The following is a 19168-nucleotide window of genomic DNA, read 5'->3' as shown; positions in this document are numbered from 1 at the left end:
ACCAATGCACCAATCAACAAACAAATATCCCCCGTATGATTGCAGTCGGATTGCAACCGGTACGCAAAGGTTCGCGGTGGCCGCTCGTCATCCGTGCCATTGCACAAAATGAACAAGGTCGGTCAGGGGAAATCCGAGTCCGAAGAGTACGACACCCTGGGCTCGGACAGTGACACGGAAGTGGGGACCAGCAGCCGAACCGAATCTTCGAACCACCTAGTGGACGCCCGGCATCCGGTCACCATGGCGGATTCGCGTGTTCACAGTACGACTGTAGTCCGAACTAATCAAGCATTGATCGCCGCTCGAGTCATCACCTCAGCTACTATTTGCTAACTTTTTGTTCTTCAATTCCAAATCTTGACTGCCTTTTAACTTCCTGCCACCTGCTAAATGTCAGCTGCATTGTTGGTATAATTCACCTGCACGAATGCACCGACTAATTTTCGACTTTGGTTACGACGCTGTGTGACACATTTGTTTTTGGTTTTCAGACTTCCTGTACCATGGACCAGAATCTAGCACGTCTACAGAACCCTCACCGATTTTTGAGAGAAAATCGTTTCCTCGAAGAGGAAGACCCAAGTGAGTATCTTCGATAAGCCAAGTTCTGGAACCCAACCTTGTTATCTACATTTACTAGTTTCCCACGCTCATCACAATTTTTTTCAAGGATGTTACAGCTGGCGCGTTATACCAGCGAGGAGGCCCGTGCAAGCCTCGGGTCAGTCGCCATGTCTGCCGGTTCCAAGCACCAGTCGAGCAACGACGGATCAGGAAGCTTGTTCGCCACCAAGCTGGATCCACCCTCGGGTTTCACCGACACGCTTGAGTTAAGTGAGGCAGAGTGTGACATTGACAGAGGTCGTGGACGACATCGTATTGCACGTGACTTCACAATCGCTGTGTGAATTAACGTTATCGTTCGTTTGGTTGATTAGGAAACTCGAATTCCACGCTACCACTCGTTTGATTTTATACTTTATCGCATATCACAGTCGAATTGTCCGTTCAAAGTTCACTGTTTCAATATCGAACTCTTTTTATTGATCGATGAATCCAGCAAAGAATTCTTTGTACACTAGATTGTAGAATCAGCATGAGATTTTTTAATTTACCACAACTCGAACTGGTAACGAATCCTAAGTAAAACAAGAGGCTGAATTCATGTTGCACGCGTATAATATTATTATTCTTCATGGTGGTATAGAGTGACTGAGACCTGAAGCTTGTTTCCGAACAACGCTAGAACGATGTAATAAGAGTCATTAAATTAATTCATCTGTATATGTATAGAAAGTGAAATACGTCGTAAGTCGTTATATGATTATAGTAAATCGAATTCTGGGAGTACTTAACTGGCGGTATTGATTAGGTACCATTAATTATATATGTACATCAATTATCAAATTGATAGCAGTGTGTTGTGAAGGGAACGTTGCTGAGGTCGCGTTTATACGAATTATTTACGAATGAGAAAAACAAATTGTATTGCTTTAAGCAGTTTGCTCCCCTTGTACAAAACGATCGAACTTGTTTGACGAGTATGACATTTATAAGGTTATGATGTTTGGACCAAGATGTATTGATTAGGTTATAATGAAAATAAAAAATAAAAATACTAAATTCTAAATCAGGGTCACGCCCAAAATAGAATATATAATATATATATACATATAAATATTGAGAGAAAAAAAAGGAGAAAGAAGAAAAAAAGTTAGAAAATTTTTCTATATTTCAGATAAGGTATTTCTACGAATGAAAGATAATTTTTATACAAATTAATTAAATTGGGCCATTAAACAGCCGTTATGGTTCTGAACATTAGAATAAAGAGATAGTTCTGTTTATTGTTTCGAAATGCGAAAACCATAATGCCAATTTTCAAATATCATATACACGCCTCTCAGCACCGTGACCGTGAAGAAGCAAATGAGTAAACAAACGAATGATAGAATATTGGACGGGAGAAATTCCGATTGGATGCTAGGGAAAAGAAAAAGAAAGTTGTATGCTATAAGGATAAACAAATAGAATTGTAAAATATACGAAATAATGCAAGGATATCGTGATCTGTATAGATGAATCGTAATTATTATTACAGAGCGTCTCACACTACCTAATTACTATCGATAAGCTAATTATCACATTAATATACACTTTGTTAGATTAAAATTCTATGAAATAATGATCGTACAAAAATACACATTGTAACCGACTGACTCGAACGTCGTAATTTCGCATAAACCGTGCTCATATACTGTTTAAATTATTTCAAAAAAAAAAGAAACGAGGAGAAAAAAGTAAATCACAAACAATAAACGATCAATGGCATACCACACGTCGTGTTACGATCTTTAAAAATGATGATTTACATACATACGTATAAATATATAATTCACAGTTCGTAAGCACATATTCGTTAAACGAGTACTGCCATTCATGTAAATTATACTTAAATGAAAATATCAACATCACTGACAATTGATTATAAATATTATATGGATGAAATAATATTATACACAAGTTGTAAATCGAAAATAATATTATTATGTTAAGGTGTAAATCGCTGTTTCATAATTTCGTACACGCTCACAGCATGAAATTTATTTTATTCAGATTTTTTTTTCCGCAGCTCCTGCCAGCAAAGGTTGTCGATAGTTTTGCTCTAATTTTTCTTCATACGCTTCCTAAAAACAGTTTTTGAAAAAAAGCGAAAAAAAATTTGTTTTCCGGTTGAACACAGCGACCATATATCGGAAATAGATTTCATGTTTCGAGTATTGGTCGAACGATCTTGAGAAAGAAGGTTGATCGAGCTGCGGGTGATACTCAACTTTTTTCCGTGTAATGAAGTTAAGCCCAACTCTGGGCTCAGTCGATCTGAGCAGTGGAGCGAAAATCGCGAATACTCCAACCACTAATACCGTTGCGGCATCGTAATCTGTGTGCACCTCCACTCTGGATGTAAAAAATGTTGATTCGGAGCCCTGCCTCGAACCGCCCCGTGCGGTCGGCTCAATCTGGAAGCTTGATTTTCGTAAATATATCGTGGACTATGCGAAAAAGTGGAAAGATCCTGGACGCCTGAAAAGGAAAAGGGAAAGAAAAAGCTGGAGAAAAATAAGAATAAAAGAAAAAGGGTCGGGAGCTAAGACCGGGGGCGGTGATGGAGGAAGAGAAGACGGCGCGAGGAATTGATCGCGAGATGCAGTAGCGTCACTAACCCCCCAATTCGAGGAGGCTTTTTCCAAATAAATTTTCACGAATCAGCCGAACAAAATCCCTCCCACCACAAACGGTGTCAGGTGTTTTGAATTTTTTTACTACTCTTAATTGTCCCAGAGAGTTGAAAAATCGACTGACAATAATTTTCCAGGAACCTTATCCACAAGTTTCGTTACTTACTACATGAACTAAGTCTTGAAAAAAATCGGTGCGGTTTGAAGAAAATTTTGACCGCGAATTAGACGAAAATAGCCATAGACGGGGTCGACGTCGGGGAACAATAATCTTTCGAACGGGTCACCCGATGGAAAACGCGTGAAATTGTACAGCCCTGAACTGAAACCGTAGTAGGTATAGAATTTGCGGCGTTGTGCGCCGGTCCATGTTACGCATCCCAGAACCACCACCACCACCTTTGCCGCAAGATCAGCTATACCAAGCCGCAAATTTTTCTCGCTCTTTGCCCCGCAGCACGGTGAACGAGGCTTTATTCTTGTACTCGAAATTAGAGGGTGAAAAATAATTTAATTCCTCTATCTTGTACGACTGTTGTTGGCAGGTTTTTAATTAATTGTCAAGTGGAGAATTATGTCGGATTCCTTGATGGGGATATCGATGTCGTTGATTATGATGAATATGTTACGATTATCTCGCACTACAGATGACTGGCGGATAATGGACGGTCTTTTTCAAATTCTACGTGCAAAGTTCTCGTTGGGAAATCTGAATGCTTTAACCACGAAATCCAGACAAGCTTGTCGTCAATTTAGCATCGGGTGTCGTATGGTTACAAGGTGACAGGAGCGTCTGCTATTCTCTTTCATCTCGACGACTAGTTAATCCGCATCCATATAATTGATTACCTTAGGTACTGTAATAATCATCATGCATGCGTCGCCTAAACACAAGGAATTTCGAAATACTCGTTTATCTCTAGGCAAGGTAATGTTTTTTTATGGGATAAATCCCGTCATCGAAGAACCGCAGTTTCGTTTATCAACCCCGGAAGTCGGAGCTTCCGAAACATTCTCCGTGACTGCGACAAAAGTAAGTCTTATACTGCGGTATATAAATCGGATTTTTATCATGCTCGAGAAGAGCCAAGAATAAGAGAGATAGAATGAAGAACTGGAAACCATGCCAGGTAACAATTCCTTTGTTCTTTATCCATTCATATCCACTTCAGCCTATCCACAGAAGGAAGTGAATGCAAGAATGCATGTTGTGTAACATCGTTGAAAAACAATCGCACAGAATATTAATGGATTTTATCGACTCTATCAGATTCAAATGTATGTAGGTTCTCAGTGTCGTAGTTCGTTAGAAAACGCTGACAAATACTTGAGGTTTCTGCTCTTAAAGCAAAGTAAAAAACCGTTACGATCATCATGTCAAGGAGAAAAGCTGTAGGACGTCAATAAAAAACACAAGGGTATCCTTATGCTTTGTCGCACAGAATTACCGGAAATAAGAGGATTGATACGTTCCGACTTTCGAGCCGCAGAGCAACTCGAACTATCCGCTAGTTCTTCGCGTCTAACTGAAGGATATAACCGAGGCATGCTCGGATGGCCCAACAAGGATGTGTGAAATGTCTGTGGGAGGATATATGTTGGCACACGTAGTGGGCGAGGTGGAATAGAGGGTCCTGGGGGAGATGTTACGGGCTGGTAATAGCCTTGAACCGTTGAGGGAACCTCCCTCTGCCTCGCTCATTCTTTCTCCATTCCTTCCTCTCTCTCTCTCTAGTTCTCTCCTAATCCCTCTGTTCCCTCTCTCTCTCCTTCACGTGTCCACATCTTCCTGTAGGAGTTAAGACCCCGTTGTTAAGACACCTCGACACGCGATCCGAGGTAATCTTTGATGGTGCTCACCGGAGTCCAAAGCTTTTCCGAAGATATTAGAGAAACAAGTGTATACAAAAAACATGCAAGGAAGTTCGGAACAAGGAAAATTAAAAATGGGAATTATTTATGTTCTCTTCTTTTCAGTTTCCACGTTGATAATTCTTTCTTTTCCTCTGAACTCAAATTTTCTCTGTCATCCTCTTCTCCTCTAGAAGATCTCCGATAGAAACTGTAGTACTGTATTTATATTTTCAGAAGACCTTCCTTCAAAGTGCACAGGTCCTTTTTTGATACACTTGCTTTTCCCGTCGAGTTGACTCTTTCCACCGTTACCAATTTACATTAACGAAGTCGTTTCTTTGCGAATCCACGTTCGCCTCCGCGATTCACTTTTCTTACATGCTCAGGTAGTGATTTACTAATTTGCTTACAAGGTGAATTGCCGCTTTTGAAATTGCTGGGTTACCCCAAGGGTGGCAATACCGGTTGTTCTCTTTTTTCGGTTTCGTTCTTTTGCTGCACTTTTTTCAGGCCATGCCGTATCCCTTCCTGAATACAAATGCTGAGCCATCGTCGTAGCACCCACTAAGCCCCAAGTCTAGATCCACGTCTTAAGGTGGGTCAGACCAATTTTTTCCACATGCCGTCGAGGGAGTAACTCGACAAAACGGTAGGTGGTCAAGGGAGAAGTATCCTTTTTTTTAATCTTGCAATTTCGGTGATAAACCAAGCCGGGTTCGTGGATCAAAATATTTTTATTGTACTAAGATCTGAATAGTTTCACCAGAACATCGTGGGTCTGAGGTCAGAATAAATTGCTTCCTCTAACTGATGGATTCGTCCAGTAAGGAGCGGTGGGTGTATATTCTTTGGTATCGAAGGTTTTCCGAGGCTAGCGAAGTCGTAACAGCGAACATCAGGATGCTGCGGATATATAATAAAAGAAGCCTCCTTAACGACCAGAACCTCTTTCCTAAAAGCTTCGCTTGGTGGTGTACCAAGATAAAGTGCTGGGGTATACGATGCTCGCCTGCTCTGACCTTTCGCAGCGTCGACTTTCCATCGGCTGATTCAAACCAATTTATTTATTTTATTTTTACACTATTTTTTATCATCTTCGGCGTGGAGTATTGATCGAGTGACTGCTCTACCGCAAACCACGTAAGTAAGATTTTCTCTTCATTGCGTACAGTGCAATTTCCACACTTCATACCTGGATTTTAGAGCGCCGCGCGCCGATCAAATCACCCGACATCCAATTTCCCTATTTGCGGTGTCTTTCATTCGGCCGGTACTCGTCAGATGAGAGTATACGGGTCGCTCAATCAACCGGGGCTAAGAAGTGGATACGTTGTGTAAAGGAAATTGCCAATTATCGAGACAGTCAGGTCATTTGTTGAGCATGGAAACTGTTTCCACGATGGTAGAGGAAGTAAGTGGAATGTGCAGAAAATTGCACTGGGCAAAAAATATATAATACTTATTGTTTTGATGAATTGTGGGAGAGAATTTCAAGAATATAACAAGAAGCAGAAACTGATACAATTAGCATAGAGTCTATTTTAGTCTTTTACCGATGGCGTCTGTTACAACGAGGTATATTCACTGCTGGGTAAAATACTTCAATGAATCCGTTTAAAATAAAAAATGGAAGATCCTATCAAAAACATAATTGAAACGGATAAATGTAAATGGTTACTTTGAAAAGATTTAAAATGTTAAATGCGTAATGCCATTTACATTTTGAAATACTATTTTAAATTAAACGATTTCAAATATTACCCATCAGTGGGTATATTGTATACAGCTCCAACGAAGAAGATCATAGAATATCGACACTGTCTAGAGGGTCAACTCAGACTCGAGCCTATCTTTATAGTTGGTATCTCTCTCGTTTGCTTATTATATTTATAACACTTACACACATATACATATATACCTATGGAGGAAATATTGACATACTAGAAGATGAGCATGTCTGAGGATCGAGTAACTTTAAGGGGAACATTTCATCCGGGCATATAGTCTCTACGTGTCAGAGAATCAAGTTGACAGCTGAGAAACGCGATAGAGAAGGGTATCGAATTACCATGAAACGGTGTATGCAGTAAATATCTCAAGACCAGAATGGGAAGTCTTCCAAGGACTGCCCGAAACGACCACACCAACGCGAACCAGTTACTCCTCCATCAGAACAATTTATTTCATTGCATGAAAATTTCATGAGGACTCGAGCGGCCTTTTCACACTTCGCGTTAGCCGCTTACTTCGGCCGCTGTACGCACCTTATCTAAGGGTGGCTAAGCATGGAACGCACCTTTTCGACCCGCCGAAGGTCCATCCTTCAAATTCACCCTGCCCCAAACACCGCAGCACATGCTCCTCTGAGACAGGCTATTAATTATGATCACGGAGATCAGAGGTCAGGTCTGGAGGTGTCTACACCATCCTGTTTCTCCGGGGGATTCTCCAAACCTGTAACACCTAATTGTACGTTATGCGTTGCCCAACTCTCGCGGTTACGAGTACACATCCTGCGAATACACGAGCTGCCCTTCTTTGTTTGCGGAATAATTCGTAAATGGTTGAACTGAGTTTCCGAGGACCAGAGACACAAATTACAAGCTTTCGTTTACACCCGAGCATCCCCAAAAGTAAATCGAGTAACGAATTGATTCCCGTCGCATGATTCGCGCTTGCCGGAACTGCTTTCATTCTATTATCCGAGGCGAGTTTTCATACGGACGTGAGACAAGTACCCGACACGTAAAGTTAGTCGATAAAATAGAACAGATGGATTCAAGGGCTACAGATTTATCAAGAAAAATCATTACCAGAGAGAGTGAGAGATCGATTTAAGCACTTGAAAATCGAACACTGGGTGTAATTTAAACCGAGCGTAAACGAAAGCGCGGTGGATTCCGAGGTAAAAACTAGATCGTGGATGAGAGGAGAACGCGGTTCCTGGTTTATTCGCGGGGTATTATTTACAGTAGAATGTTGATTTAGGCTAATTGGAAATTCGGTCCGTACGAGGCGAAGCGGACTGTGCTTGCGCACGGCCACAGAGGCATGTAGGTATGCACAGACACCAGCGTGAGGTGCATATTGGAACAATAGTGCGTTCAAAGCTGCCGCCATTCACCACCGGTCGTCCATTGTCTCGAGTTTCACGGTCCAAGGTAGGCCAAATGTTTGTGTACAGGTGTACAGGCGCCCCGCATAGCAGAGAGAATCACTTGAGAAAAGGATTGCCTGTAAATAACAACGAGGCTGAATGATCGACACTGACGCTGATTCGCTTATCAGAAGAATCCGGGACGTCAAGATGCAGGATTTGACAGTATTGCCGTTCCTAGTATAATTCAACTTTTCTAGTATATTTCAACCATTTTTGGTACGCTACTATACTTTGTGAATTTTTAGTACATTTAGAGATGTTTTAGCACGCATTGATGACTTTTAATAGAATTTTTGAAACGCGATTTACCAGGCAATATTAACTTTCCAACTAAACCACATAGACGTAAAATGCTGTTGTTGCCAATGTTATACACTACATTTTCCTAAAGACCATATTATAAGGTTTTATGTTTCCCTCCATGTGACCCTACATCATAGCCTGGGTATAGATAGTATGTAACCTAGATGGGGCATAAACCAGGGGCAGTGACCTGCCTCACTGACAAGTACGAAAACAATGAAACCATTACCTAGCCGCAAAAAATATAACGTCATAATAGTCGAATTTTATTCATTACATTCTACTAACGATCTAGTACATTTTTTTCATAGAGCTACTACATTCTCAATCACCAGAGTGCCAACGCTATGCGGGAATATAATTCTCTTCACCCGACCCATTGCGCACGTCATGTTGTATAATTCTTGCTTTATTCTTAGATCGTGGAGAGAACAGCTACACATCTTCACCCACAATTCCAGTTATTCGACGAAAGATAAGGTTCACCTCGTTCTTCATCAAGACAGACTAGAGTTGAGTTTACTAAAAGAAACATCTGGCACTCTAGCGAAGAAATGTAACGTTGAGATATCAGGTCAGAAAGTGTGATGCAGCATTCATCTTTGAGCTAACTTCTGATTAACCCGTACGCGAGATTGAAGCCAAAGTTCTGGAAGAACCCAAAATTTGCTTATTCAAAGGTTTGGTTTTGTCTGGACCTTCTTCACTGGATTGAATACAGACTTTTTTCCGTAAGCGCTGTTGAACGTCGCGTTGAGCGTCTCGAATATTCGAACTCCAAGGGCCACCGTCCTTTAAAACTATATCAGCATTCCGCCAGCGCGTCTCGGTTCAAGTGGAACCCTTAGGAATCTTTATTCTGGAATAAAAATCCTAGAGTGTAGGTCCACGACTCGCTTTGATAACAAGCTCCAGAAACCTCGTTTCCAGCGGAGTTGAACTGAAGCCAATAGAAATGTAAACGGATATCGTCTACGAGTTTAAAACTTTTTTCCTGACGCTGTATCAGACTCACTATTCAAATCAGTACATCACATAGGATTTTTGGCATGCGGCCCGATTGATACGCGAAGTTTCTTACTCCGGATAGTAATGAACCAACTACGTGAGTGGAATGTTGTTGTCAGCCACTAGTCGTAGGCGCTTCGCCACATCAAAACTTCAGACACACGCTCACATAAGTACGCACCGAAGGGTCTTATGGTGCGAAGCGTATAGTGCACAGAATGAATAAACCTCCGTTCAAATTTTACGGCTAGCTATTCGCCGTAACTTGGTCGTGAATATGGTGCAGACACTACGTATAGTATTATTCATACGCATGTGATAAAAACGCGAGTCCTAAGAAACCAATCGTGAAGCAAGGCTGCCTTTCCGAGGAGAGAACGAAACGAGAAGCGTACAAAACTTTCATAAAGAGAATGAAGTCGGAAATCTTTCATTTCAAGTAGTCTCTTTGTGACGCTGAGAGAATCGCTCAAGGAGCAAATTACTTATCTCAAAGAAATATATACACATAGGTATATATACATACATAGCATCACCGGCTGTAGCGGAAAGCCCAGTCACTGTGCCATCAAATAAGATGAACCGCTAGACAAACGACTAGCCTGCCAACCGCTTTCAATCGGATAGAGTATGGAGCCAGTTGTCCCAAGAGTTTACTCTGGTGTGCCATTCCTATCGACATACATCCACCGGCTCCCTCGCCTCGGCCAACAAACTTCTCCTGACTGAATTAAAGATACGATCTCACCCTTCGCACTCTTGCCATCCCTCCTTTGACCTCTCGTTTCACCCTCCAACCACCAACCATCTCTTCTCGGCTACTCGAACCTTCTTTTAGACTTTCCCAACCTTCCTTACCGTCGCTTCGCTGTTCCCTTATACTTGCTGACGATGCTCACTTGCGGTTATGAAAGGCGGCAAGCAGTCTGCTATCTCTGATACACCGTCCACCGCATGATCATAAAGTCATGTGCCTTTTTGTCAACGCCGCTAGTCCTTTTTAACACCGGTTCAAATACTCTCATTCTGTTCTTCAACGGGCAATAGTTTTGTTAACATTTTCATACGAGGTTAACTTTCAGCTTGTAATTATATTCTGAGCTATACATTTTCACATAAAAAATAAACGGGACCAAACGCGGCGATGATGAACCCAGGGCACGGCTTACTGGTAGAATGTAAAGTTCAGTATAATTATCGATATATTCAGAGACAAGGACATGATGAGAGAAGAGAGGTTAGCAGAGGCGGGCGGCAAACTGACTATATACCGGGGTTCGTGGTTGCCTCTGGTAACCTGGCATCAAGGCCTGAGCAAACACAGCACGGTTTACGTACCCGTCCACCGTCTACTTAGTAACGTTGCGTTACACGTCAAGTATCTGAGAGAACACTGTCCTACCTAATCTAACTAGGAACTTCATCCACGGGTCCTCGTGAAATAAATTATGCGCCGGGTGAAACGGCCCGAGCTGCGTACACAACGAACTTGGATTTGTACTAACTGGATAAGAGCTTCTTTGAGGTGGATACATCGTCAACAAAATGGAGTGGAGAAAAACGGGGCGAAAAAAGGAGAATAATAATGGCATTGCGAAGCGGCAAACTATTTCCCCTTAACACTTGCATTCTCCAAACTGATTATTTAACAAGTGGATGATGCGGAAGTGTGATATTACAGTGGTTGCCCCAACCGTTCGTTTCCACAATCTGCCAGGCCATTTTTCTTGGACCTGATAAGTGGTGCGTAATATTTCCATGAAAGATTTTTCATTTTATTCCAAAGATGAGAGCCCTCTTACCCACCCAGTGCAAAATTGATTTAAAAGACATCGGGTATCAAAACAAAAACAAGTTTAGCCGAACTACGTAAACATCGTGTTTTCACAAGTTATGCGTGGCAGATCAAGAATTTAGAATATACTGTATATCCATGCAAGTTGTTTATGTTCCGACAGGCATTGGCGGGGATAGTGATAATATTAGTTATGCTAACGGCATAGGTTCTCAAATCAAGCAGCGAGTTATTCATATGAGTGTCGCAGGCATGAAAATTAGGCGACCCCTCTATCTTCGAGATATTAAACGTAGCTGAAAATGTGAGTGCGATCTAAGTGCGAATAATTGACTCAATTGAGCTCGGACGCGTGATGTTATCGGGGGGTCAAGCGATTGGGCGCTGCCTTGACAAGATCTGATGCTTGACGTAAGTGGCTCAGTTGCGTTGTAGTATTCTTCCAGTGATGATGAAAAAAAGTCCGCGTCTTCATCTGAAATAGTGATTGAACGGATATTGATAGAAGAACATGGATTTGTGGACGGTAATATTGACAATAGCGGTGGGTGCATTTTGCGCGTATTTATTCTTCACTCGCAATCGCAATTACTTTAAGAAACACGGTATCCCTTACGTGAAACCAAACCCGATCTTCGGAACGTTGACTGCAGCAATTTTTCAATTCAAGACGTTGCCAGAAGTGATTGAAGAATCGTACCAATGTCACCCCGAAGCCAAATACGTCGGATGTTTTGACTTTACAACCCCGGTAATTCTGCTGAAGGATCCAGAGCTGATAAAATCCATCACGATTAAGAACTTCGACAGTTTTCCTGACCACCAGATGTTCGCGGACTCGCCGACAGAACCACTCTTCCAGAAAAACTTGTTTGCACTAACAGGCGAAGCCTGGCGAGACATGCGAACGATTTTGAGCCCCGCGTTCACCTCCAGCAAGATGAAAATGATGTTCAAGACGATGTCAGAATGCGCGATCAACTTCTCCGATTACTTAGTCAAGTCGGACTCCCAACACGGGGCTTTGGATATGAAGGACACATTCGGGAGATACACCCTCGACGTTATAGCGTCAACGGCATTCGGACTGAGAGTGAACTCACTGAAAGATCGTGAAAATGAATTTTACCGGACGGGGAAGTCGGTGGCAGACTTCTCTGGTGTAAAAATGTTCAAGTTCTTTTTTATAAAAAACTTTCGATGGCTTTCAAAGCTGTTCAATATCAAAATACTGGACCGTGCGGCAGAGGAATTTTTCTCAAACGCGATAAAGACGACCATTGCGACGAGACAGAAGGAAGGAATCGTGAGGCCCGACATGATACAACTGATGATGCAATCAGGAGACAGGAAGGAAAAATCCCCCCTGTCTATCGAGGATATGACTGCACAGGCTTTCATTTTTTTCCTCGGAGGGTTCGACTCTCCCGCAACTACAATGAGTTTCGCAGCCCGTCTTCTCGCTCTGAATCCGGAGGTTCAGAAGAAATTGCAGGCAGAGATTGATAGAGAACTTGAAAGAGGCGCGGGAGAAATTTCGTACGAAAATCTTCACACGATGAAATATCTCGACGCCGTCGTCAGCGAGACGTTAAGGATGTTTCCGCCCTCTGTGATTATGGATAGAGTTGGAGACCAGAGCTTTATCCTGCCACCATCGTTGCCTGGACTGGAGCCATTGCAGATACAACCGGGACAAAACGTCTGGATACCATGTTACAGCTTTCATCACGACCCGAAGTACTTCTCGGACCCAGAGAAATTCGACCCAGAAAGATTCAACGAGGAGAACAAGTCGAAAATATCTCCGTTAGTGTACTTTCCTTTTGGACTGGGACCCAGAATCTGTATCGCCACTCGTTTTGCTCTGATGGAAGTAAAGTTGGCTCTGTTTCATCTTCTTGCTAAATGCAACATATTGCCATCGTCAAAAACTCAGCCGCGGATAGAACTGAATCCGAAAACGTTCGTGCTAGAACCCAAGGATGGCTTCTGGCTAAACGTTGAACCGCGAATCAAGGAAGACTGGCTGTAAGTCAGTAATAATTGGTTGAACAATTATTGAGTGTACATACATATTATGTGATTTTCATTCAAAAGTAACTGTAGTTTGATAGCATTGAAATCCAATTTTTCCCGTATTGCAATTCCATGGCGTTTGGCAGATTCATCGGTTACTGTTCAATTCTCTGACAAAATCCTATGTCATAATTTGATGTACAAATAAATGAGCATATACAATCACGCATTATCCCCGCACCACCCTTCACAAGGCAGCGTAAATATATATCTACACTCAGGCAGGTCTTGTTTCATCTGTTCCCAATTGTAAATATTTTTAATTCCATTAATCATGCTTAATAAGGCACACTTGAAACAGTCGGAAATATTCAAGCACCGCTGCACCGGCGAGGACGGATATTTTCCAGCCAGGCACATTACAACAATATTCATTACTAATTATTACTTTGCCGAAATACTTGTATCGTAGTGTATGTGCACGCCGTGTGTTTCGCATCGGGTTTGACGGCCTCGTAACTCGGATACGGATCGCTGCTTAGTCCAGAGTCTGCGAGAATGTTTTCCGAGCCAGAGATGACGGAGGCAGATGATATTACATGAAAGTGGATGAGCCTGGATGTCGAGGCAAAAATTTCCAAGTAGTTCTAGTGGTTCAGACCGTCAGAGAAGTAGGATCGTACCCTCGACTAATTATCACATCACTCTTCTTATCCACCCCCGAGGTCCTTCACCCTTTACGGTTTCGTCGCAAGGCTTTCGGGACGCTGCTGCTCTGCTGTGTCTCCAGTCAGTGATTCAAATTGATCCGCTGCTAAGGGCTGATCACTAGACTGATCGTCCTGCCAGGTCAGTTCGCTCGTATTTAAAGTCCTCTCACCAATCGTCAAACTTTGGACTCAGAAATTGTTCGAAATATTTTCAAAACACAACTAATTCCGAAATGTCTTTTTTGTAAGAATGACATTTCACTTGACTTTCAGTTTCATACTGTCACGACTTTGCCCGTCCATCCATCAATTTTACGAGTCAGGTAAGTGTTTAAATTTGCAGAACATCACCCCGAGCATAGTCTGCAGATATGGGGCAGATAAAACGGTGAACCAAAATCAGCAAGATTGTGGTCCCACGTTCGGGAAATCTCTAGTGGCATATGCGGGATCGACGTTACTTGCGCTCTGCTCGACTCCGAGCTTTGCCAAAGCGCGCTCAGGGTCGGATCACGCTGTTTCCAAGCCAATTCCACGCGTTCTAATCGAAGAGTTGAGTATCTACCACGCATAAACCAATTCTGAAGGAGCAATTTGACCAATAAGATATCGCTATCATTTCCCAAAGCCGAAGTTTTATCCTCTGAAATGTAATTATGTAAATTTTTTACTAAAATTATACTACGTTCGATTAGACGCGGTCATGGTAAACGAACCACGTGCTGAATATTAGCAAACTTGTACATATTAATGTTCCGGAATCAAAGAACGATTTTTCAAGTTCGCCAAACGGATATCACGGCCCTGATCACGAGATTTGAGGCTGCTGGCAATAGCCTCGTTGCATTTCCGTGCCCAACTCACCGTCGCGTCGCACCAGTTTCCTTACTGTGGAAATGCGGACTTTGTGAAACGTCATCGTATTTGAATGTAAATGCAATTTGATGCAGCGTTTCGTTTTATTCTGTGCCCAGATCTCGATCTGGTTCAACCTCTTACAAGAAAGTCGTCATGTGCAGAGGGTCGCCGATTTTCGCAGATGAAGAAGATGCGGAAAAGAATTGCGAATTCTCCTACAATCGATAATCAAGGCTGAGGGCAAACCGGGGTGAACCTGTCGCCTAAGATCTTTTAAAGAATAATGAGACTGCTTCATCCTCTCCCAATCGCGTCTAACGTGACCCACGTTAACCTGCAGGCAGACAGAAATTTTTATAATTGGTCTCCCAGGGGTTCAATTCTGCCAAGTGAATTATTCTTCCCCGAAGGTTTGAGGGAAAGCAGAGCATCGTGCGGCTTCCAACTTTCGTCTCAAACATCGAGGGTGAATAATTTGAGGTTGATTAGTGAGGTTTGCCGAGAGACACAAGGCCACCGAGACCTGCGGACTCGAGTTGTTTGAAGCCATCACGAATCAACGACCTTTTGATCGGAAAACCCAAAATTGTTCCGATATTCGCCTCCTTTTTTCCGTCTCCTTTCGGTTTTTTTTTCTGTTTTTCACCCCTATGTTATACATAGAACCATGCCTGTCCATTCATCGAGTAATTGTCCGAAGTTTGCAAGACTTAAATCCTTGTATAATATTTGCATCGAGCAAACGAACAGTGAGGATTTTATGTTGGCCATGAGAAAATTGCTAAAAGTGAATAAAAGCGCGAACTCAGCATGCCGCGAATCACGGGGCAGGAGATTTTGCAACTCTGACGTACTCAAACGATCTTCATATTCACGGTTACGCCAATAAGATAATTTTTGATTTATTTTTTTTTCGTTCATACATTTTTTTTTACTCCTTAAGCTCCAACCGCGTAATTCGTGAGCGGAATATAAATCGCAGAGAGAAGTTGACTCATTCCAAGGCGGCATTGGCGCGAAGACTTGGCACTCAGTGCTTCCTTGGATTTCTCGCCCACCCAGGAAGTCAATCAACGAACGATTGACATTATTTACTGGCGGGTGACATAGCGGTGCTTTCATTTCTCACCGGAGGCCAAACAGGTACAAGACCACCTACGTACGATGATTGTGTATAGTACGTACATACAGCGAAGATGACGGCTTGGCTCGATATTGCGTCGAGCCCAGCTGCTTGCCTTTCGGATATTATCGCTGACTGTGGCTGCAGGGTCGTTGGATCCACGTCCCTGAGCAGCGCCAACCCCTGCGCTTTCCGACCCCCGGTTTGCGGTTAGCTTTACGGTTCGAGGCATTAATTTGCCATCCCTGCGAAGTTGAATAAAAACACGCAACCCGCGTCGTCCCACAATAACTCGTCGATATTGATATTTCATTCGCGTTGTGCCGGGTATAACTATTCCACGATACTGTCTGCTCATAGCTGATAGTTCGATTGATCGATCAATTTTTCATTGTGAATTTCGGAATCTGCTGCTAAATTTTCCTTTCTTCATTTTAAGTACAGAGATAATCATGCGACATTGACAAGATCGAGTCCAACTTGGAGGGACTTTGGTTTGGAATTATGATTGAACAAAAATGAACTATACATTATCAAGAAACTTTTCCGCTATTAAGAGTGAATATTGAAATTTACGAAATTTTTCTTTCATTTTCACCGTTGCAAAAAAAAAAAAAAACAACGAAATGATCGATTAATCGAGCCATTTTTACCGATTCAATCAAGTCGGGTCCGGTTATTTCTAGTTTAGTGGCCATCGCTATTTAGAATGGTTGCGTATTTTGCTCTCCCGTGAAACTAAAAACTCTAAATAGTTTATAGACAACGGTATAATATTGTAACGTGGGTAGAGGAAGACGTTCGCTAGAAACACGTCAAAGATCGATAAACCAGCATCAGGAGTCAAGTTAAGGGTAATTAGCCGCAGTTTAAGTTAATTGAATACATTTCTCTTAATTAAATGGCCTGACGGGGTTTCATAGAAATTACGTGTTTGTGGTGAAGAGCGAGATTTACGCTCGCCCGAAAATCCAGAGGTCTTAAAAATGTTATCACCGGGTGACCTCGGAATAAATTTTTCTACTGCGGTTGAAATTTGTGTGATTGACTACAGAGATTTCGGAGACTTCGTTGTAAAAAAAAAGGCATCTCAATTATTATTGCCGTTAATATTCAATCAATTTTAGAGAATTATTATACGTAAATTATAAATTTTGTATGAAAAACAACAACACTTGTTTGACGTGTTTCACAACATTTTCGCTTGAGAAGTGAAAATTTGTAAGCCACCGTGTATTCTGAGATTCGACCAACGTTTTCCTCGGTACGAATATTGCTTGTCAAGTGAATAGCAGCTCGGAGAATTGGAGAAGACGTATTTTCCTTTGTCAACTGCAGCCCCAAGCTATTTTTACTCCTATTCGTTTTACAGACATTTTTTCCCCTCTTCCTTCCTCGTCATTTTTTTCTCTTTTGATCGTAAATAATGTTCGCACCGGAATTAAAGAAATTGAATGAATGGGGAGAATCCAATATGGCGGTTTCTTTCAATCATAAATTTTTCGCGTGAGATTATAATTCACAATTCCTCGAAAACGTTTCCGATCGTTCGCTGACTGCGCGAGAGATCGTTACCGGATCCCTAAGACTCATTATTACAAATGCTCAAGCACTAATTATGCAGGTAAAATATTTTTACTACCCATATTGTAACAAATTCAAAAATGATGCGATTCTTCAACGGTTTAAATACGTTGCAGTTCACAAAAGCCTGAAGCACGAATCCCCCCTGCTTAGCGAAAATGTCGCTGAAGGGAAAATTACCGGAAATGCAAGCTTGATATAAAGGTCCACAAGCTTCTAATTTCTTCACAAGCACCAGAATAATCCGGCTTAGCGCAAATAAGGGCCTTTGGGGGTCGCATAAACGTACGAACTGCGACGATCTCCTCGTCTCTGTGTTCATTTCAATTCGCAAATCCGTGGTAAGCATTCCGTTGTACCAATTCGGTATAGTAAAGTAATTTCAACAAGTGTCACTGCTCTTAACGATATTATAGTACATATCAGCGTTGCCACTCTGGCAATTGTGAATGTAACATCTTTATGAAAGAAAACGTAGTAGGTAGGTAGTAAAATGTACGGAATGGAATTCGACTATTGTGAGGTTATGTTTTTAGCCGCCAGGTGGTGCTTTCATTGTTTTCGCACTACAGTGGGTCTAGGTTTCGCACTTGTCAGTGAGGTAGGCTACTGAAAGGTCTCTTTCGTCATGCTCGTGAGCTATCTAGGTTACATGCTATCTATGTCCAGGTTATCATGTCGAACCGCATAGAAGGAAACGTACGATCGTGTAATACAGTCTCTAGGGAAATGTAGGATACTACATTGGCAGAAACAGAAAAACATCTGTGGGGATTAGTTGGAACGCAAATATTGCCTAGAAAAACCGCGTTTCAAAAATTGTATTGAAAATCATCAAAGCATACTAGAACATCTCTAAATACACTAAAAAATCGTAAAGTGTACTACCGTACTAAAAACGATTGAAATCTAATAGAAAAGTACAATTTTACTAGAAACGGCAACACTGGACTACATACTTATATGTTTATATATAGTTGCAGAGGATTCACAATGATGCGGGGAAACGTGGAGACGAGAATCGGGGATGCAAAACACCGGCGTGTGAAAGACTATCAGTAAACGTCACGCACTGCTGGCATAAATTGTTCCAGAACAACCGGCAACTTTACGAGGAGTCAATTTACCTTTTATTGAAGACGTTTCTTTTGTTTAAATCAGGCAAAACGCAACAACAAAATTAGCTGAGGTAAGAATTACCATTCATGTTCAAACTAATGAAGGGCGCTCCTTCGATTTATTATATGGATAATTGTTCCGAGGAACGTGGAATCGGAACAGCTAACGGACTGGAACGCTGAAAACGGAAAGGAAAAAAACTTACGTAACCCGAATGACTGGGGCTAAATTGGATCGTAAGGTTCGACTCGACATTCATTGTTAGAATTGAAAGTTATGAGCAGTTACGTGGCCGAAATGCGTAAGCGGTCGACGAGTCGACGATAACTTGCGTTTAGCCGCTGCGTGACGTGTTTCGTAGTATAACTCTCAGGGTGAAAAAGTTCGAGGAAA

The 19168-nt window shown here is 42.0% G+C and overlaps 2 protein-coding genes across 6 annotated transcripts in view; both read left to right on the top strand.

The window, feature by feature from the left end:
* The window catches only part of LOC107217284 (Down syndrome cell adhesion molecule-like protein Dscam2), a 62824-nt gene extending 60502 nt beyond the window's left edge, over window positions 1–2322 (top strand). For 4 of the 5 annotated variants that reach the window (XM_046740242.1, XM_015654759.2, XM_046740239.1 and 1 more), the window contains 3 exons: window positions 46–265; window positions 495–585; window positions 674–2322. In XM_046740242.1, the coding sequence (XP_046596198.1) occupies window positions 46–265; window positions 495–585; window positions 674–911 (549 nt within the window). In that variant the 3' untranslated portion in view covers window positions 912–2322. The remainder of the gene's footprint in view (window positions 1–45; window positions 266–494; window positions 586–673) is intronic. The other variant, XM_046740243.1, reaches the window with a different exon arrangement.
* Window positions 2323–11767: 9445 nt separating this feature from the next.
* On the top strand, window positions 11768–13606 carry LOC107217291 (cytochrome P450 9e2). The gene has a single exon (XM_015654775.2). It carries the CDS (start codon window positions 11874–11876, stop codon window positions 13395–13397), a length of 1524 nt encoding a protein of 507 aa, XP_015510261.1. The 5' UTR covers window positions 11768–11873; the 3' UTR covers window positions 13398–13606.
* The last annotated feature ends 5562 nt before the right edge of the window (window positions 13607–19168 follow it).

This window comes from Neodiprion lecontei, chromosome 5, assembly GCF_021901455.1.
Source record: "Neodiprion lecontei isolate iyNeoLeco1 chromosome 5, iyNeoLeco1.1, whole genome shotgun sequence".
NCBI classification, from domain to species: domain Eukaryota; kingdom Metazoa; phylum Arthropoda; class Insecta; order Hymenoptera; family Diprionidae; genus Neodiprion; species Neodiprion lecontei.
Note: the sequence above shows the minus strand (reverse complement) of the source record. Positions and strands in the feature narration are given on the sequence as shown.